This window comes from Epinephelus moara, chromosome 17 (assembly GCF_006386435.1).
Source record: "Epinephelus moara isolate mb chromosome 17, YSFRI_EMoa_1.0, whole genome shotgun sequence".
In the NCBI taxonomy this organism is placed as follows: Eukaryota; Metazoa; Chordata; class Actinopteri; order Perciformes; family Serranidae; genus Epinephelus; species Epinephelus moara.
Genome location: NC_065522.1, coordinates 10,369,019 through 10,390,541, shown reverse-complemented (window position 1 = coordinate 10,390,541; position 21,523 = coordinate 10,369,019). Strand labels below are relative to the sequence as shown.

The 21,523-nt window shown below is 41.0% G+C and overlaps 1 protein-coding gene across 1 annotated transcript in view; it reads left to right on the top strand.

Moving 5' to 3' along the window:
* The first annotated feature begins 464 nt into the window (after positions 1-464).
* dnah2 (dynein, axonemal, heavy chain 2) overlaps positions 465-21,523 on the top strand; it is a 61,635-nt gene continuing 40,576 nt past the window's right edge. The window contains exons 1-28 of the mRNA XM_050067010.1: positions 465-1,050; positions 1,186-1,350; positions 1,620-1,848; positions 3,702-3,812; positions 4,473-4,708; positions 4,861-5,052; positions 5,810-5,967; positions 6,531-6,618; positions 7,092-7,297; positions 8,426-8,555; positions 8,959-9,141; positions 9,348-9,562; positions 9,724-9,870; positions 10,035-10,191; positions 11,030-11,139; positions 11,546-11,675; positions 11,927-12,115; positions 12,772-12,916; positions 13,161-13,353; positions 13,804-14,004; positions 14,490-14,646; positions 14,928-15,102; positions 15,804-15,967; positions 16,241-16,402; positions 16,855-16,958; positions 18,454-18,610; positions 19,332-19,414; positions 21,288-21,468. Coding sequence (XP_049922967.1) covers positions 1,018-1,050; positions 1,186-1,350; positions 1,620-1,848; positions 3,702-3,812; positions 4,473-4,708; positions 4,861-5,052; positions 5,810-5,967; positions 6,531-6,618; positions 7,092-7,297; positions 8,426-8,555; positions 8,959-9,141; positions 9,348-9,562; positions 9,724-9,870; positions 10,035-10,191; positions 11,030-11,139; positions 11,546-11,675; positions 11,927-12,115; positions 12,772-12,916; positions 13,161-13,353; positions 13,804-14,004; positions 14,490-14,646; positions 14,928-15,102; positions 15,804-15,967; positions 16,241-16,402; positions 16,855-16,958; positions 18,454-18,610; positions 19,332-19,414; positions 21,288-21,468 — 4,401 coding nt within the window. The 5' untranslated portion in view covers positions 465-1,017. The remainder of the gene's footprint in view (positions 1,051-1,185; positions 1,351-1,619; positions 1,849-3,701; positions 3,813-4,472; positions 4,709-4,860; positions 5,053-5,809; positions 5,968-6,530; positions 6,619-7,091; positions 7,298-8,425; positions 8,556-8,958; positions 9,142-9,347; positions 9,563-9,723; positions 9,871-10,034; positions 10,192-11,029; positions 11,140-11,545; positions 11,676-11,926; positions 12,116-12,771; positions 12,917-13,160; positions 13,354-13,803; positions 14,005-14,489; positions 14,647-14,927; positions 15,103-15,803; positions 15,968-16,240; positions 16,403-16,854; positions 16,959-18,453; positions 18,611-19,331; positions 19,415-21,287; positions 21,469-21,523) is intronic.

Genomic DNA, 21,523 nt, shown 5'->3' with positions numbered 1-21,523 from the left:
ATGGAATTTCTACGTTACTAATAGGAGTGGTTCAGGTCTGGATCCAGGCCTGGGGAAGGTCAACAGCACATGGGAGAATCTTATGCCTTACTTTTTTACATATTCCTTCACAATATCCTTCAGTGACATACTTCTCAATCTTAAAAGGCAGAAAATAATGAACTATCCCTTTAAGTCTTGGTGTGCCGTGAGAACCGACCACAGGAATTTCTGTTGTCACCTGACGACCTGCATGTTGTTGGGTGCAACACCACATACAGTTCCCGGCCTCATGCTGCAAACTAACAAAGCAGTATTCTACCAAAAATGCCCCTTCTAACTATCCTCTAAAATCAAGATGCATAGACTTAAACAAAACAACTCAACCACTGTTCAAAACGCCTTAAAAAAAGTCCACATATCACTCCTGCTCGCGCTCTTGAGCCCAACCCACTCTGGGGTTACCTAGGCAACCAAACGTTACCATGGAGACATGCACACTCAAGCCACAGGTTTGACTGAGGGGACGATAACTTTACAGGAACAGTTATAAAAGTAGTAACGTAGCTATCACGAAGAATGACTTTTGATACGATACTTTACAGTTACAGTTGTTGTAGAGTACATAGTTTAACTTTGGCGGGTGCCGTGTATTTTAGCTTGTGACAACGTAACGGCTGCCGGAGAGGTCAGTAAATTAACCTGCCGTAAGTTGCCAAAGGTTTGGTAGCTAGCTAGCTGGCTAACGGTAGATTGTTTTGAGCTAACGGTAGTCTCCAGCCAAGAGCTACTATATACGTGTCCTCTAACGTTACTTTACAAAAAGTACAGAGAAAAGGAAAAGAAGAAAAAACAAACGCAATAAAGTTAAGTATTTTTAACAGCAAAGAACAGGACTGTGAGGTTTAAATGTTAAAGTTTAAATCAGGAATTATTGTCTAAGTATGCCACTGCATTTCAGTCCATCTTGTGTGTTTGTCTCTGTGTGCACATAAGCTGCTGCATTAACCACAGAGTAAGAAGGAAGCTTTGAAAGACATGGATGAAGAATACTCCAAGACCATTCGACAGGTAAAGCTGGGTCATTGATTTCAAGTTGTGATATTTTTTCTTCTGTCTCTGTGGGTTGTGCATATACATTATCCCACTAAATAACCACCTTTCACTTTTTGACTTCCCCCTTTTTCTCCTTCATTGTCATGGAAGCGGTTTACTCGCTGTCTTGTTCCCTGTGGTATAACCGAGGAAATGTGGACAGAGGAGGATGAGAGGGCTGTGGATCAATTTATTATGGACACATCTATCAGCACCATGGCAGTCTACGTGGACACCCATGCCAAGCTGCAGGTGGACCACTCCATGCCCTCACGGGTAAGGCGCACTGTCCTCCCCACTTTCAGTCCTTTGTACATTTGAATTAGATAGTATAATATACAGGCACTTGCACAGTCCTGTCAGAGAGAGATGTTTGAATGCCTTTGTTCATATTCCTAAAGAGCATTAACTTTGTCTGAAAAGGTTGGAGCGCTCGCTTCTCCATCTTTACAGTATGTTTCATTTCTTAAATTCAACTCCCTCCCTGTATTTTTCATTTCTTATCACCACCAAGCTGACAACATTTTTTTTTCTAATGGGAACAGGTGGTAGAGCAGCTGTTCTATTTTTGCCGCATGCCAGGAGCCATAATCACTGTAGAGACGTTTGAGGAGGTCATACAGTTTGGCACAATGCGGAGCGACCCCGCCAAGACGCTGTTTTATGAAATGACCTGTTTGTATGCTCCCCGACTCGCCATCAGCACCTTCAAGGATAGGAGCATCAAGGACACCCATACCTACAACATGCACTGCTATCTTGCCAGCCTTACAGGTGGGTATCTCAGACGGAAAGAGCAAGAGACAGTTTAATGTTAAACAGCAACACACAAGGCAGTACTTATAAAAATCGCCTTGACTCCTGTAAAGGCATTATCTTTGCCCCATCACTATGGTATAACATTGAAACTCTTTAAGGGTCTCCTCCATACAATACGTCATTAAAGAGCAATCTACACTGGCAGTGTTTGTGAAGCACCTCTGAAGCATGTTTAATATCCCTCACGTAGAACAAAAATGGTTCTTTTTATACAAATTGTTACTTGATGCCAGGGGTTGTGCCAGTATCGAGAGGTTTGGATAGATCTTCAGTAATCTAGCTTTGCTAAAATGGATCCTGTGAAGAATTTCGAACTGAATGAGGCTAAGCCTCGCACAAGGGGAGGATAAATTTATTGCTTTCAATGCATCATCCCACCATTCATCTGACAATGTGATACCTAATTCGGCCTCCCAGCCTGATTTATTCTTATACAGAGCAGGGGGAGTCACTGTTGATAAAAGGTTGTATATGAACGAAATGTGGCCTCTTGACAGTTCAGTAACTGCAAGTAAATGGTCAATACCAGAGGCCAATGGAGCTTGTTGGAATGCTAAGGTGTTGAGTTTAGCAAGTTTAGTTTTAGCAAGTTCAGCCAAAGTACTACCTAATTTGTAGCCAGATTTTCAAAGTGGTAGTAACTATGGGATTAGGGGATAGCTGTCCAGGTTTAAATGCAAGGCTGCTACAGATGGGGGCTTTTAAGGATGAAGAATGACAGCATGTTTGTTTCTGCTGTTTAGTTGGACATTTGAACATGGGGGTCTATGGGGATTGACTGGCTTCTGGAGTCAGTCTCAAGTGGCCATTCAAAGAACTGCAGTTTTTGGCAATTCCATGTTGGCTTCATTTTTCAGCCCCCAGAGGTTGCTGATTGATTTTTCCCCTGGTCATCCACACCCCACCCGCAGTGGCCCTATGTCTCCCCAGGGGAGCCTGCCCCACAGTTTTAGAATCACTGCTCTATGCCAATCCAAAGGAAGGTTTGTGTTTCAATACACGCACCCCTTCGTTTGTAAATACTGACTCTTCACACCATTGAAGAGCATTTCTTTAAGAGCTATTGTCGCACAAATCTCCTGCTTTCTATATTTTGTGAACTTGATCTACAATGGTTGGTGGAGGCCCAGAGTTTCACTCTCTGAGCTTTCTGGTTTGACGATAAGCATATATAGCTATGCTTCAGTGGGCTGCAGAAATAAATGAGTCAGAGAATATAAACAACCTCAAAACAAAGTATAGTTGCAACTAGACTACTTTTGTCAATTGAATAGAGCAATAGATTTGGTATTTTCAGATTCCAATTCAGTGTTCCCTGGTTTCTGTTGACAGGTACCTAACAAAAAACTGTACATCCACAGAAGGGAAACTAGGTGTTTCCAAGATGATAAGATAAAAGATAAGATATTCTAGATAGAAATCCTATTTTTTTTGGTAATTCAACAGCTCAGTTATTAGCCAGTTAATCAAAAGCAATCTAAAGATTGTTCATTCTGAAACCCTGGCATATTTCTGATGTAGCTCAACAATTTTGTTCACCAAGAGTGAAGCTCCTCTGTGACCGTAAATAGTAGGTTGACATCCTATGTATATAAATGGAGGGCAAAGATATTTTTTATAGGCCCTGGTATACAGGTTGCCCTCTATGTCAGGATGGCGCAGTAGAGGTCATGAAAAGTACAAGACACATGTCGAATTTGAGTCAGTATGCATTTTGCATAGGATGGCCAATATTACCATACCACATGCACAAGTTCTGTTGTTCAATATTATAGTTATATGTTAATATAATTTTTATTTTTGAACAGAGCATGTGTATAAGAAGGAGGGCAAAACAGTTCTATACATTCCAATAGAAGGCTCACAGTGCAACCCTAAGGAGGCCAGCAAGGACAAGAAGCTGGTACAGAGAATGGAAAGTAAGTCCGGGGAGCTCTGTATATGTGGATGTATGTATGTATGGATGGGTGGGATGCCATTCTCTTTCCATCCATCTATGTGCGGTCTGTGTCTAAGAGGTCACAGAGTTTTGGTCTGTGAGTTTCTCTTCTAAAACAGCTTTGAAACTTTAGCATTGGCTCTCTATCTCAGACTCTTTTGAGAATTTGAGAGCTTGAGAGTTTTTTGTATTCTACTCTTAGTCCAGCCATCTTCTTTTTTTCTGCCCTAACTCCATTCTCTCCTCAAATCCATGCTTTTATTCAAACATTTTCATCATACGAAGTTGTTTTCACATCATTCCAACCTCTGCTTTTACAAGTATGTGCTTCCTCCTCCTGTTTTTTTCTCGTTCTGACTCTTTGTCTTTTCTTCTTCAAAGATATTTTTTGGGCATTTTAGCCTTTAATTGACAGGACAGACAAGTGTGAGGGGGGGAGAGAGAGAGGGGGAGTGACATGCAGGAAATGGTCACAGGCTGGAGTTGAACCCGGGCCCCTGCGGCAACAGCCTTGTACATGGGGTGCCTGCTCTATCCACTAAGCCACCGACGCCCCGACTCTTTGTCCTTTCTTTACATCTTTATTTCTCCCTACCTCTATCTCCCTTGTCTTCCGCTCACTTGTTCTTCCTATGTTTAGGTGTTATGATCTTCTGGACGGATCAGATTAAAGAGCTACTGAATGACCAAGAAATGAAGACTGGGGACAACTGTGGCCCACTGGTGGAGATAGCCTTCTGGCAGACTCGCTCTGACAAGCTGCTGAACATCAGCAAGCAGCTGCAAAAGCCAGGGGTCAGGAACATCCAGAACATCCTGGAGCTCTCTAAGTCTCGCTACTTACAGCGCTTCTGCAAACTGGCTGAAGAAATACAGGTACTACAAGTCTCGAGTCTATAATCATCTCTTGATCAGTTCCTTTTTACTTATGGACTGGAATGCTGCTCACCATGACTGAAGGATAATAATAATCATCATCATCATCTTCATTCATATTATCATCTTTTTTGTGTATGTTTGTTGCCCAGTATTGCTCTCTGCAGGCTCAGTCAAACCTGACCTTCCTGTCCATACTGAAGGAGCCTTGTGAAGAGCTTGCCAGGCTCAAGCCTAGCCAAGTAGCTCCGAAGCTAGAGCACATTGTCAATCTCATTCGCATCATCTGGAACAACTCCCCCCACTACAACACCAGTGACAGGATTACTGGTCTCTTCCGCAAGGTACCTGCATTTAACTGCATCTGAGTAATCAGGAGTAGCGTACTCACACCAGGTTTCTTTTATCAACCTTCTTGCTCTGTTCCTCTGTCATCACTCTCACTCATATGCACCATTTGAACATACTGCACACAAACAGACACATGCTCAATTCACCCTTCGTATTTCTAACAGTTATTTTGTAGGCAATTAATAGATGTGAGGTCCTTTACACAAGCAATCATATTCCACAGATAATTCAGTGACCAACATTAAAAGATAACCTTCAGCTGTCAAAATGCCCTTTCAGTTGTAGATCAGAATACGTTTTTTGTCAATAGTATTAAAGGCAGTCTGATATCTGCCTCCTCCACATCAAAATACAAACGTAAATTGTCTGGTTGTTTCCAAGAAAGAGGTAAGACGAGACATGAAGTTAAGAAAGAAGGGGTTTTAGCAGAGATGTTTTTTGCAGGCAACTCAATCAATCCATTGTTTATTCAGGGAAAATTGACTGAGCATTAAGCTCTTTTACAGCAATGCCCTGAGTTCACGTTCAATGGGCTAGAAGGATACAAATATATAATAGCAACTGACTCTTTCAATCTGGGGTTTGAGCTTGTGAATGTAATTAGCCAGCCTGGTAAAGATGTATTTGCTGGCTGCTAAAAAGACATTAGTAAACTCACAATAAATATAATAGATGTGGATATGAGGGTCTGAACCTCGGTCTCACCAGACTATTATTTGTGACAAGTATTTGTTTTCTGCTGTGTTGCAGATGAGTAATGAGATTGTCCGCCTGTGCTACCAAAGCATCTCCCTGGACACGATCTTTAAGGGTTACGTGATCTCTAGCAAGCAGAACCTCACTGACTGTATCCAGTGCTGCCTGGCCTGGAAGGAGATTTACCAGGACATCTCACAGATTCACCTTAGGTAGGAGAAATCTTACTTGTGTGGGGACTCGAGCACACTGTCAACTGGTTACCCGTGGGGACTTTAGAAATCTTAATTCTTAAATGATCAAAAGTAAATGTGTTTGATTTCAAATATTGTAAATCACTATGTTATATGGGTTTAGGATGAAACTGAATTGACATTTAGTTAAGGCAAAGTTGTGAAGTAGGGCAAAATGTCATTGTTGTGTCAATGCAGAAATAAATAGGCTCTTAACGAGCATTGTCAAACAGAAAAGCTTTGATTTGAGTTTAGGGCAGAGATCATGGCCTTTTTTGGAAGTTTGTTTTAGACACATGGTGCTTATATTTATAGGCAGATTTAAATGCTTCATCTTAGAGCAAGCAAACCAAACCTAGACAACCAACAACAGATAGATTTGGAGAGTTTTTTAATACTTTACAATGAGTGACTTGTAGACCCATTTCCAAAATACTGAGGTACTCATCTGACTCCTCATTTCTGTTTCCTACTCTCTGACCCCTCCCTTCTTTCTGTTTCCCCTTTTTCTCTCTGTTCTTCCCCCTCCTTTTTTACATCAGATATTCTTCAAAAGGCTGGGTCCTGGACCAAACCAAAATTTTTGCGGTGGTTGATGTTTTCATTCAGAAGTTCAGAGAGCTCCTTGAGGTGAATTTTTTCTACACTCACACATGCAGAGACATTAGCACATGTAATTCTCATGCTGTTGAAATGCTGTAGACAGAACAATACTAAAAGAATGGCACAGAGGTGATTAGAGTGAGGCTGCATCGCCACGTGTATCACATTAGAACCACAAAGCCAAATTATATGTGATATGTGTTGTTCTAGTTGTGATTTAAACAAATCTGAGTCAAATACAGAATAGAGTTTTGCCTTTGGTGACTTTCCTTTTATTTGTCATTTTGTCTCCACTATGTATTCATGTATTTTATATCTTCCTTATATCCCAGCTAATACTGAACAAGCCTGGTTGTGGATAAGTCTGTGATAAATCAATGGGATATGAACTCCTTTATACTTAGTCTTCAAACTGTACAATAATTTCCCAAAGTATTTTTTTAAATGTCTTGATACAGTGTGTTCTGTTTGGAATATTATTTTTTCTTGCTTTCTCTCAGGTATGTGACTGCCAGCATCAGTTTGCCCGTTGGGAGGATGGTCAACAGAATGCCCTGCCAATCTTCAGCGGTTGCCAGGGACCAGAGTTCACCCGCTCCCTTCTGAAGATAGAGGGCAGCTTCCACTATGGCCTTCAGAACCTGCACTCTGTTAGCGAGGGCATCTTTGATGTCGAGAGCACCACATGGTGCAATGAATTCAACAAGTAGGTCTACTTATTTTGAACACATTCAAACTAAGACTTAATGTAATAGTGTGGAGTACAAGCTGCATACGCAAGCATGACCAGCATATGTTTGCGTAAAAACAGGTGCAGCCAGGCAAAGATGGGTGCAAGGTGGAATAGAGGCTGAATACATTAATAATAGAAGGACCACAGAATCAGCAGGTGGACTAGCTTCCTTAATGACCAATCACGTGAGCTCCTTTTATCCCCTTTAGAAGCAGCAGCAGGTGAAACAGAGGCTGAGATCTCTAAGAGAGAGAAAAAAAGCTCTGCTTTATAAACCACCTGACCTTTACTTACAAAATCCCAGATGATAATGTACATCATCCCAAATTTGCTGTCAGTGGTAGACGGAGCAGGTGGCTAAAGTGTTGTTGCTCCAGCTGCTGAGGGATCTGTCAGTTGTAGTTGTGCAAACAATTGATAAAGGCTGATTACTACATTCAAACTGCAGTTCTTCTATTCCTCTGCATAGCTGAAAAAAAAACTTTTCTGTCATTTGTGTCCAGTGAATGTTAGCAAGTGTACTTGCAAAAAATCAGTCCAGCGGAATACATATTTCCCAAGTCCTTATGTCTTTAAACAAATAAATACAAATTATGGATTGGTAAATGTGCTAGTTTTTAGAAAAAATGCTCAGAGGAGTTATTATTAAATCCCAGAGTCTCATCACAAGGTTTGAATAATTAATAAATGTCTCCACGCTGTGCCATCTGTATGTAAAGTATGTCAGATTTTGAGGAGGTGTGAGTGTGATCCTCTGTCAACAAGTTGGTCCTGAGCAGAAAGAAACAAAACAATAATGTGCAATAATGTGAATGAGTCTTTCTTAGCCATGTTAAGGAATTGTAAATGGACACAATTTTTTTGCCAAAATGAGCACCAAAATGTCACTGTGCCAAATAATCAGCCTCAACTGTGCCTCTCCTCCCACCTCCACACAGACATGTTATGTTTACCAAACTAATAATATAATGTGCTTTTGTTGTATTTATCAGCCGGTCATCATGTCATCATGCCTTTGTGTTTTAATGTGTAGTTATGTTCTTTTGTGTGTGTGTGCGTGTGCGTGTGTGTGTGTGTGTGTGTGTGTGTGTGTGTATGCAGGTTTCAAGCTTTGATAAAGGACCTGGAAATGATGATGCAGAACCTGATCAGATCAGTGTTTAAGACCGTGAGGACAGTGCAGGAAGGATTTCGGCTTTTGCATATTTTTATGCCAATGTCTACCCGCGAGGTGTCTCTCTCACAAACACACACACACACACACACACACACACACACACACTTAAGTCCTGAGTTTGTTTTTACACCATTTATTAGACATGCATTTCTGAATTAAAGAATTCCCTCAATCTTCTGTGTATTAAACCGTCACAATTCTTATAGGTTCATTTTTGGATGCCTGTAGTCTCTGCAGTTTGTTATGGCTAACCCACACCACGGTAAATTGTCCTTTGCTGAGGTCATAGAGAACTGCCCCTTCTATAACTTTAATTCACTCAGAGCAAAAGACTTTGAAATACGAGGCTTGGTTTATAGTATATCTTTTTTTATGTTGTGTTTAGAGCTCTTTGATAAACCATTCTCAAACACAATTTGTGTACTCATTCACTTTCATCCAATCTTGTCCATCCCAGGCCATTAGGCGCACCACAGACGAGAAAGCGGAGGACGTATACAACATCTTTAACAAGGAGCTCAAAATGGTCAACAAGGAGCTGAACCAGAGGACATGGTCTTATCCTGACCAAATGCCCCGGTTAGCAGGCCATGCCCACTGGGCAAGGGCCCTCAGAGATAGCATAAAGAGTCCCATGGAGGTGAGTCCATTAGACTACACAGTAATCTATTCCTTTTAGTCCTTGTACACACCAGTTACTTCATACCATCACATGAGCAGCGTGCTAAGTTAAGTGTAGTTTGAATTCTGGTCCTGTTTTAGTTGAATTTTAATCATATGTTGACTGTAAGCAGTACTAATGATCTTAACTGAACCCTCGATTCGTCCTGTTTCCTTCCCCTCCAGTTGCTTCAGAAGGCCTACTTCATGCCTGAGTCATACAGCTGCAAGCAGGTCTTTCTCACCTATGACCAGACAGTTCAGGCTTTGGACGAGATGGTGAGGAGGAACTATAGCGAGTGGACCCAGAGCCTGGAGGGACAGTACCACAAGAGACTGGAGCAGCCACTCATGGTGCGCTGCAAGGACAAGACTGGCAAGCTTTACATCAACTTTGACAAGTGGGTGACAAAAACAGGACTTACACACAAGAGTCTCAATACTTTGTGTGTTAACTCTCACCATCAGCTCCACACAAATGTAGACACAAATGCATGGGTACACATACATGACACGTACATGCTCTCATTATTTGTTTATGTGTATGTGTTTTCTTTTCCAGCAACCTGTTGAATCTGTTCTCTGAGATCTACTACTGGGATCAACTAAAGTTTGAGATCCCACAGAGTGTGTGTGACATTTACCAGGACAGGGAGGACCTCAGAGTCCTGAGAGAGAGAGTACGGCAGCTGATCAGGGACTATAACAGGTTTGACATGTACAAAGGGAAGATGAGAACAAACATGCATATAATATCACACATTCTCAACAGTGTTCTAGCTGTTAGACGATTTGCTCACCGCAGTAGTACTCAACCAGTAAACAAAACATAATTGTTTACTTACCTTTCATCTGTGTGTGTATGTTTATCAGAGTCATTGGAATGCTATCTCCTGAGGAGTTTGGTCTGTTTCGGGAGCAAATTCGTATCATGGACAAGAAGATTGAGCCAGGGCTTACCAAGCTCCTGTGGTCTTCTAAAGAACCTTCTACTGTCTTCGTCTGTGACTGTCTCCTGCATGTTGAAAAGGTTGTAACACACAGTTCACTCCTTACTTGTATGGGCACGTGCAGTATTATTGTTACTCTATTCACTTTTTTTCCTCTGTCTTTTGAGTGTCAGACTGGCAGCAGTGGTGACCTATAGGTTAGAAAAGTGGGTGAATAGACAGTTGTGTGGATACAGTCTCTTGACTGGCATAAAATATTTGTTTGGCAAAAGTTGTTTCCAGTTTACTTGGGAGCATGGACACATTTGTGACAGATCTTACTTCATCAAGCAGTTTGTTCCAGAGAAAAGGACAAAAGTAACTAAAAGTAACCTCAACAGACCTGGGGTCTCATTTATAACCATTGCGTAAACAAAACGAGGCCTGAAAGCGGGGTATGCCACTTCCCATGCAAAAGATAGGATCTATAAAAAAAAATTGACTGGAGTATTTGCAAACCCGTAGGGAAACTCTGAATAATGCATATGAACATTTCAGAGACAGGGGGAATTGGTGACGCAGATGGTGAGGTGGTGAATTGAAGCCAAATTGTAAAAATTAAATGTGAGAGGAATCATCATTTCACCTCATATTACACCTTAATAAGAGCCTCTTTATCATACATATTTAATCCAGAAGTTTAATTTGTGCTAGCGAGCCATGGCTTCTCCATAAATGCCTATAAAAGGTAACAATTATAAGTTAACTCAAATCCCACACATACTTACCGTGGTAAGACTTGGCTGTTGCCATGATTCACTGTAATGAACCATTGATCAGCAGGCTCATCAACACTCTTCTCTTCTTTTCTCTTCTCTTCACGTCTCGTCTCTCGTCTCGTCTCGTCTCGTCTCGTCTCGTCTCTTCATTACGCTCCAGGTCCAGTCAATAGTTGATGGATACAAAGTTGCCAATCAATCCATCTCCAACCTCTGTTCCCAAATCAGTCAAACATTGCTGGTTAAGCTGGATGGAAAGACTATGTACAGGTAACAACAGAAATGTGATTACTACCTCATTGCATGGGATGCCCAATACACTAAATACACAAAATAGACGATAGTGTGCAGATATTATTGGCTATGTTTTAAGTCTCTTCTTATTGTAGGTGTGTATTTGAAAGTCATATTCATTGAGTACAGTAAACCGTGACTAAAATAGTTTTTTGATTTATTTAACTTGATTCATCTCACTGTATAATGCTTATTTATTTGTTCATTCATTTATTCTTGATAATTGTCTAGAAAACCAACTGATATTTTAACAGGCCAGTGTTACCACGCACTGACAGCTCACTGAGGAAGGATCTCCACTTTTTGACACTGTTTCAAGCAATTCACATAAGTTTCCGTTGTTAGTTGCATCTTGAATGTTTCTCCTGTTGTAATTTTTCAGAAATCTGGAGTTTGAGGATGACCAGAAGGCTCACCTGCAGAGCCATCTCAAAATACTGCGCTCAGCACACAAGGAAATTGCTGATATCATGACCCGCATCCACAACACCTTCTCTCATGATGGATCTGAGGTATGTGCTTTGTTTTTCATTCAATATTGATAGCATTTTGTCAGAAATAATCCTGCACTTTTGCACGTTTATTAGTTTATTATTTTCTGTTTTCTTTATGTAGTATACTTAAAGTATGCTAAGTTTAGGCAGAGGCGTAGAGGATAGAAAAGTACGATTTTTCACTTGCAGCTGTTATGTGGTCAGTAGTTTTGCTCTTTTTCTGAAAATTTTACCATGGTTTACCAAATTTTTTTACCATGGTGTTTAAGGTCCAGGAGCACTGGGTGACCTACACAGAAAAGGTGGACCACATTATAGAGAAAGCTCTTAGGATCAACATCAAGAGCTCCATGGAGAAGCTATCCAGGGCAATCAACGGAGACAGCAAAACATCACCCAATCCTTTGTTCAAAGTCCTGGTAACTCTGCGCCAAGCAACTCCCCAAACCACACCAAAGGTACCATCAAACCCTTTTAATCCCACTGGGCCATGTGATAATGAGTATAGAGAATGGCCACATATGTTAAGACATGCCCCCATATGTTGACCTGCATGGAAGGCAAACTTGTATGGTATGTGCTCACTGGTGTGCAGTAGGAAATATAATGTACCCACTCCTTAGTCAAACTGAGATTCCCATGCAGACAGGACAACACCCATACTGTAAGACCTGCAGTGTAGCATCACTTGAACAGCATGGTGGGGACGTGGCCTCGGCCTCCTCTGGTCTGCCACCCAGCCATGCAATTAGGGCTCACAGCTCAGGGTCGGTTTCAGTTTATTTGGATTAACATACACAGGCAGAAAGGATTAAACCAAAGGGATGTGGATTATTATTCATTATTCATCACCGTCTTAACAAAAGACAGTGATGCCAGCATGCCAGCTTTCTTGCATTTGTGTGTCCTTCCTCCTCCTCTTTCTTTCTTTCTTTCTTTCCTTCCTTCCTTCCTTCTTTTCTTTTTGGGGCACATTTGCTTTAACACTCACTCATACACAGGTATGTAAATTGCTCTGACAGCAGTTCAGTGGAATTCATCATTTATTAGCTGGCAATTTCATATCTTGGGTAAAAGTGACTTACTGTGTGTGTGTCTGTCTCTGTTTTGACAGCTGGAATTCTCCCCGACACTCAGAAAGCTCGCTCAGATCGTGAACATTCTGCCTCAGCTCATCAACACCATCTCAGAATTTAAACGACTACCTGAAGTTCTCTCCTGCAAACAGTCCCAGGGGAATCCCATACACATCAACATAGGTTGGAAATATATTTTAAAAAATGTTCGTGCAAGTTTTTTTTCTATCAGGGAATCTACATTTTCCAAGAAAAAGTACCAGTGTGTAGATCTTATCTGGGTTTTTTTTTTTCTGTGTGTTGAGCAAATGTAGACCTGATGTATAAATTAAATCCTCGCAACTTATGGTAGCACTGACAGTGATTACAGGCAGTTGTATATTCTACTCTTGTCCCAACTGTCACTTTGGTCCCTTTGATCTTTCAGAGCAAGATGAGGAGATAAGAAAAATTCAGGCTGCAGTGGCCACAGGGATGACAGCCAATGCCAACCAACTGTTGGCCTATCTGAAGACGTGGGACAAATACAGGGATATCTGGGAGAACAACCAAGACTCTTTTATACAACGTTACCAGAGACTAAACCCACCAGTCACTACTTTTGATGCAGATATACACAGGTACTGTGCAAAAAACACTAATTTCTAAACACCAATCTCTGTTGACCTGTTTTGGCAGTCTCTATGACCCTTTGGTACTGCTTGGAGCAGTGGAGTACAGTGTGAGTGGCATAAATTAAAGGGTATCTTTGGTATTTTTCTATCAGACTCCACTTATATCATTATAAAATACACTTCATTCAAAGTTGACAGAAACAAAATAAAACTCAAATTAACCATCTTAGTTCATCTTTCCACTGTTTCAACAATCACAAGCTCTGTCTCGGACAAACTAACAACTTTTAAAAGTCAATTTGCAGAGCAGATTGTCATCTTGTAGTTCCTGATTTCCCAAGAAAACATTTGATTCATTTTGTCATTTGTCATTCTTTAGAAGTTGTTGTTAAACATACTGAAGCGTGCCTTTCTTCTACATTTCTGTTTCATATCTATTCTCTGGTTCACCCACAGGTACACAGAAAAGGCCTACAGTGTTCAACAGGAAGAGACTGTGGTGAACATCTGGTTTGTCTCACTGGACTGTTCACCACTAAAGTTTTCCTTGACGCAGCTCTGCAGTGAGTGGCAAACCAAATTCACTCAGCTGCTCAGCCACATGGCTAGCACCCGCCTAAAAGACCTTCTTGCCTCCCTGCACGACAATGCCAACAGGTGGGGAGTCAAGTGAAAGGACTTGATTTTGTGGGGCATTTAATGTGTTTATAATAGATGATTGACATAGAGGGAGAGAGAGCTTACAAAGGTCCTTGGCCAGAGTGAGAGTATACGACAATGGATGTGTCTATGCGCAGTGTATTTATGTTGTTTTGGGCAACCTACTGTATTTAGTTTATAGCTTTTGTAAAAATATTACTAAAAAAAATTTGGTGTTTACTGTTTAGGACAATGTTTCCACACAGTGTACACAATAGTTAGAGCACCTGTTTTTTTCCCCTGAGATGAATTGAGGTGAAAAACACTGAGTATTGAGTTAACCTATCCTTATCATTTTAGTCATTGAGGGTAGATGAAGACGAAGGGAAAAATTGATGTGAGAATAAAGGGAGCAGATTTTGATTCAGTAAATATATGAAATATGCAGTGTGCTAAAAGGTGGTGTGACTTTAAGTTGTGTTTGTTTGCATGTGTGTGTTTAGGCTTAGACAACCTCCCCAGACACTGGCAGAGCTTGGTGAGAGCCTGAAGCTTTTGAAGACTCTCCAGGGCGATTTGGCCAAGACAGAAGCTCAGATTCCTCTCATTCATGAACAGTTTGCTATCCTGGGCAAATATGAAGTCTCAGTAGAACAGGCTGTAAGCACCTCACTCATTAATAAACAAATATATACACAGATATGGTGAACTTGATGCAGGACTTGAAAGATAAAAACACACATAATGTGACTTTAACATTTTAATTGCACCCCTGCAATGCCTCTTAAGTTTTCTCTCCCAGATATTCACTTTGTAAGAGATGGTGCCTGCTATTTCTGGTGTAACGTATTCATGGAAACCAAGCAAAATACCTGTCATATCTTGTGTTATAGGGTTTCCTCCCATCATTTTTTTAATTATACCATTTGGTTTACCCACAGGTGCAAGATATGCATGAGGTGCTGAATGGGGAGTGGGTGTCCTTCCAGCAGGTGTTAATTGACAGTGACATCATGCTGCAGAAGCATAAGGAGAAGTTTAAGAACAGCCTCATCCTCTCCTCTGAGGAGTTCAAGAAGAAGATCCAGACCACTCTAAATGAGTTCAACAGCACAGGTAATGCACATACTCTCTATTTTTCTTGTACATGAGTGTCTTTCACACACTCATGTACATTATTACCTTGTACACTCACGTACACCTTCCTGTTTGCTTCTGTCCATGAGTCATGGAGCAGCTGCTCCCTTTCACAGAAAAATTGATCTCCCTGAGTAGAAGACACGTCATGACTGATATCCTGCCCCATTATTATCATCCCTCGCTCCCCTTCGCCTCCTCTCTGCCTTTCCCACTGCTTTTGGTTCCTCTTGTTTCCCTTTTGTTTTTACTACCATCTCTCCTTCCCCTCTCTCCCTTGCTTCCCCTGCCTCTCATTAGTGTGTTACAGGGTGGCTGATATGGATTAAACCTACTACTTGACATGTTATTTTACATAATAATTTACTTTATATTGTGACATTTATTGAAAATTGAGTCTACAGTAATGGTTTATACAATCAAAAAAGAGATATTAATTTACTTTTAATACAGTGAATTGAATACCAGATATATTCGTCATTTTTTATATTTGCTTTGTATTTTTCCTTTACTGATTATAGGACAGAGCTGTCTGTAGGCCATGCATGGTCTGGATGATGATCTCGCCACAAATTAGTTGTTGCTCTTTGCTTTTGTGTTTGAACGTATGTATGTCTATCTAATTGTATGCTTTTTCATGTGTTTTGTATCTCCCTACTTTTTTGCATGTGAATATCCAGGTCCATTTGACAGTGCACTGAGTACTGAGTTGGCCTTGAACCAAATAGTAGAGCATCGGAGCCAACTGGAGGCTCTGAAGCAGGAAGAGAAGACGATCATTAGCGGGCTGGGCTTCTTCAAAATAGAACAGCCCCCCTCCAAAAGCATCTGGACGCTGGAGAAGGTCTGATGCAGCACTAGGCTCATACTGTTGTCTTGCCATAAGCCTGTATAGACTCCAACATACTGAGCACTTAGCATTGGAATCATGGTTGATAAACTGTCTCAACATGTGTGAATAAAGCAGTATTTAAGCACTCTGGAGGCAGTTTTACAAATATTTGATACAGTGTGGTATAAGGCATTTGACAGGCATGACAGAGAGGGGTTGACATTAAACAAATGTGCATTAAACCCAGGTTTTGAGCTTTTGTTTGTGTCTGTATGTTTTGTATAGGACATAGACCACCTGCAGCAGGTGTGGGAGATCACACAGGAGTGGAATGCCAACTGGAACATCTGGAAGGTTGGTCAGTTTGCTACGCTGCGGACAGAGAGCATGGAGAGCACAGCACAGGACGTGTTCAAAAAACTCCACAAACTCCAGAGAGAACTAAAGGTCAGTTCTGTCAGAGTTCATTAAATAGCAGATTTTGTTGTCCTGCTAGAGTGTGACGTGTCACAGTTTAGCTATAATATATTACCTGTGTCAGTTTAGATCTTGTTTCATACATATAAGTTGTACATAAATGCCAACAATCCATTTACTTGGTGCTGTACAATCTAGAAGCTATATGTTGTTCATGGTTTCAGTAGAAAGAATGCAGAAGGATACTGTGCTCATAATGGATACAAAAGTGGCAGAATCTTAGGGGACATAGTTAGGTATTTTTAGCTTCACAACCACAGTCTGCCGAAAATGCATTTTACAGTGACAGCTGGATATATGGCCTACTGGCAGGATGCACAAAATTTGGTGCTAATATCACAAAATGCACAGCTCCCTTAAAATAAACCCCTCAGCTGCCCTCACAATTACACAGTAGTGAGGACCTGATCGTCTGGTTGCAGGATAAGGAGTGGGACATAGTAGACTTCTCCAAGAACAAGATTGACCAGTTCAAGCGTATCATCCCTCTCATCGCTGATCTGAGGAACCCAGCCATGAGAGACAGGTATTGACTGAAGCCAAAGATTCTACATGTATTTCCTTGTCATATAACACCTGTCATTTCAGCATATCTTTTATCTTTTTTTATTACAATGTGCAAGACATGGCAAATACAAGATTTCCTATCAAATAGTTTGACAGTAGTTAGTGCTTAAAGTCCTTATTTAGAAGACTGCTACCAGGTAGAATGAATAACCTGCACGCTTACTTTGTTTCACAGGGGAGTGCTTTACGATTTTTACTTAAAGGATGGGTATTAAGCATGGTGCTAAACCCTGTAGAACAAGTTTATTACTGTGGTTAGTTCAGTCAGCTCTCTCTGAAGTTTGTTCTAATGTTTTATATCCAAGGTCCTTCTCTCAGTCTTGTTTTCCCTCATCAATGTCAGTAGCTCCATTCCCAGAGGAGAGAGAAACCTTTGCTGCATTCTGTCCACCATCTGTGAAAGTGGTGCCACATTTGAATGCATACGCACTGCCTGAAAACTCTCTTTTGCAGAACCAGCATCCCATCTTGTGTTGGTGCCTTGTACCATCAAAGAACTAAATGAAAACCAAAAGGAAAAAAAGCAAAACACATTCTGTGTTCAACAAACTGGCTGTTGTGGTAGTTGGTGAGGGTGTTGGAAAGAAACATATTGAGAGAGATGGCAAGGTTTAAAAGGGGTGTATTCACTTTGTGGTTAATATCAAGTATAACTGTGTTGCCTCCATTGAATGAAAGCACTGTTGCTGCAATTGGAAAGGAAGACAACAGCTAGAGGGTGATAGTTGGCACAGATTCTGCTCTACCTCCTCCCTGTCTGTTTCACCCTCCATTCCTCTCCTCTTATTGCCAGCTGTTGGTTATGTCAGTAAGTGTGCTAATGATGCTCCTATACGAAGAGCTCAGAGTGGAGTGATACATCTGTCATGCCCAGATATCACTCTATTTATATGTAAGCATTCCACAAATATCCCACTTATACTTTTTTGGCATGATAAGCACAAACTAGACATTCGCTTGAGCACATTACTGATGCCAGTGACATTTCTATCCTTCACTTAGCAGTAAGAAGGTTGGTTCTGCATTCCTGGATGCTGTCAAACCTGTACAAACAATGCATGAGGTTATAATGTAGATTAGCAGTGTCTAATACATTTATAAAATAACTGTAAAAAATCAAGTGTTACTACTATAAAAATTAAGCTTTAACTTTAGCAGCATATACTGTACCAGATGATAAATGTTGGAGTATTAGCATTTAGTGTGCATATGTTTTTGTAATGGGTTATCACCTCTGTGTGCTAATGACTAATGGTCTAAAGTGAGGAGGTATCACATATTGTACAAATTCTGAAGCCATTTAGGTTATATAAATTAAGTAGACTTGACTTGATCTAGGTATTAATCACCTCGACGTTGTTAGCCTTCGCCTTTACTTTTTTTTCCTTTCAGCTGACCTACTCAGCAATTTCAGACTAAGACAAATGATACCTTTAATGCCACCTTTCTTGCAGGCACTGGAAGCAGATCTGCGAAGAGTTGCACTGCACTTTTGACCAAACCAGCAGTGAATTCACCCTGGAGAGGATCATATCTCTGGGCCTTGACAAGTACACTGATAAGATTTGTGAGATCTCTGGAGCCGCCAGCAAGGAACTCTCCATAGAACAGGTCCAGTCTCTTCCTCGAGTCTGCACTGACACTCTGTGGCTCTGTCCACCCTGCCTTAAGGCCTGTTGTTCTTGGGTAGCACCGCCAGCTCATGGAGCAGAAGTGCCTGCCTCTTAACATTTGTCAACATCAATCTGCCCCAGCCCCTCTCCACGTCCTCACCATGCACCTCAGCACTCACAGAGGTTACATCAGTGCAGTTTATGGGCCAGATTTATGCACATAGAAGCACAGTGCACATTTGTTCTGTGCCCTTCATTCAGTTTGCACTTGCAATCTGCATGTCATTAGCAGCTGATTTACTAAAACAGCAGGCAGCTGTGCAATTACAAACTAGCACTGCATTCTAGGCACATTCTGCGAGTGAAGGAGAGCCTGTGATGGGATTTATTTTAGACTAGCTAGCTCTGAAAAGTAATCAACCTGTCAGATTTTCAAATTAAGATACTCAATAAAGTTTCTGAAAAATGCAAGAGTACAAAAGAGTGCTTATAAAAACTGAATGACAAAAAGAGATGCTGTCACTATGCCAATTCCTAAAACGTTCCCTATCTCCGATGAATGCAAGCAGTAGCACTCAAAGCTAAGATATATGGTTTCCTATCATCAAATATCTAACCATGACAATGTATCATTATGCTTGTAGAAATGATGCAATGTCATTTTGCCACCCCTGAGTGGTGTGTGCTATCTGTATTACTCTGTGCGTCTGTTATTTAAGGGTCTGGAGGAGATTACCAGGACATGGGAGGAAATGTCACTGGACATAGCACCTTACAAAGATGAAGGCCACCACAGGCTGAGGTGAGGAAGCAACCTTTGAAGGCAGGGTAGGGTGGGGGATTTAAGAAGTTTGTAGCAGTCCCTCATTGTTTAGTACTTGCTGTCATTTCCTTTTTTATCTTTCATTTTAGCATAATGTCTCAAGTCCCCTGAGTTGATTGGAGGGTAATTAAGATCATCTGTTGCACAGGGTTTGGTTACTAATTCCCAAATAAGTGTTGATAGCAACTTGGTGCATTTCCCCTATGGGCCAATCAGGGTGTGACAACTACCTTTCTTAGGGCTTAAGAGAGGTAAAGAAATGCACACCCAGGGCATTCTGATCCTTCCTCAACCGAATGCAGGCTTCATTTTAGCAAACATTGTCAACCAGAAGCTCTGGATTCTAGGCCCTTTCAAGAATTCAATTAAAGTCTTTTGCTCTGCTGTTTGAGGGGGGTATTGTACATTTTAAAACTTAATTGGAGTATCAGTTGGGAATATTAACAAACCCCTAACACCAGGTCACCTGCATCTTGGCTGCTATTAGTGTTTTCATGCAAGAGTTTTGCTTGCCTGAACAATCACCTAACACCCACGGGATTTACAGTATGTACAGGTGACCCAATATAACCCCTACCTCCATATATAAACACATTTGGTCATTAAAAACATTTGTTTATGATTGAAGAGGCATTTTTTGTTATCGAAGGGGCATTTGTTAATCATTTAAGAGGATTTTGTTCATTATTGAAGAGTCATTTGTTTATTATCCAAGAGGCATTTGTTTTGTATTGATGAGGCGTTTGTTACTATTATTTATGAGGCTCTCCTTAAATTTGTTTCTACAAGTTAATATGTTTTTTTCATTATGTGGTTTGGGAACTAGTTCTCAGGCTTCTCTCCAACCAGCTGAAATCTGGGGAATTAGTAACAAGTTATAACTGTAACCCAAGGTGAGACTCACTTCAACTTATAGCCATAGACTCATGTTTTCATTATGTCTTATCTACCTGCTCCACTGGGTCCCACAGGTCAATCTACCTTTGTTTGTGTACAGCTGAATGTAATGCCTCTACAGCATATATAGTGGAGAGCATATGTGATGCTGATGTTAGAATGATTTGTCTGCTCACAGCCTTGTTGGAGAAGTCATACAAAAGGAGTGAGTGTGTTTGTTTGTTGCCAGAAAGAAGTGAGCAGAACAGAGTTAAGGGAGTGACAGCCTGACTGGTGAAAGCAGGAATGCCCAGGCCATCTGCTGCGTATGAAAATGAATAGAGTCAGAGCTCAGGCCCAGTCTAATTAGCAGCCCAAGCCATTGCCATTGATTGAACAGAGAGGGGGCACAGTCAGCCACTGGTCCAGAGTAAACATTATGTACAGAGGCAGGGAGGGAGAGAGGCACAGTGAGATTGTAATGCAAGGGAGAGGATTGTAAGGATGAGTAAAATACAAATTTGGATTAACTTATTTTAAGAAATTAACCACAAATGAAAAAGAGCTCAACACTTAACAGAAATGTCAGAGAAATAAATATACAAGTAAATAACTGCTGGCATATATGCAGATCACATTTGACTAATGACTTGGGATGTCTGCCAAATTTTCAACAAAAATAGGAAACCGACAAAGCTGAAATAACCCAGCGAAGCATCTTATACACCTTCGGAGTATTAATTGCAAATACAAATGGAAAATTGTTGAGTTCGAATCATCTGTGCAACTTTTTTCTTTAATTCATTATTTGACTTCAAATAAATTCGAATGATGCTCATGCATATTAACAGGGGCTTTTTTAAGTTGCACACACAGCCTGTAAGTAATACTTTTCCTCTGTGAAAATGTCTCATCCTTGGAATCCATTTTTAAAGCAGTCATCAGTATTTCAAGTCTTCCTCCCTGTCTCTCCCAGGGGCACAGAGGAGGTTCTGCAAGCCCTGGAGGACAACATGGTTATTCTGTCCACAATGAAAGCTTCTCAGTTTGTCAAAGCCTTTGAGCAGGAGGTGGACAGCTGGGAACGGCGGCTGTCCCAGGTGCTGGAAGTCATCGAGATGATCCTCACTGTGCAACGTCAGTGGATTTATCTGGAGGTACAAGAAACACACTAACAAATACTGTCAGTGTGTTTCAGCATTGTTGCCAGTC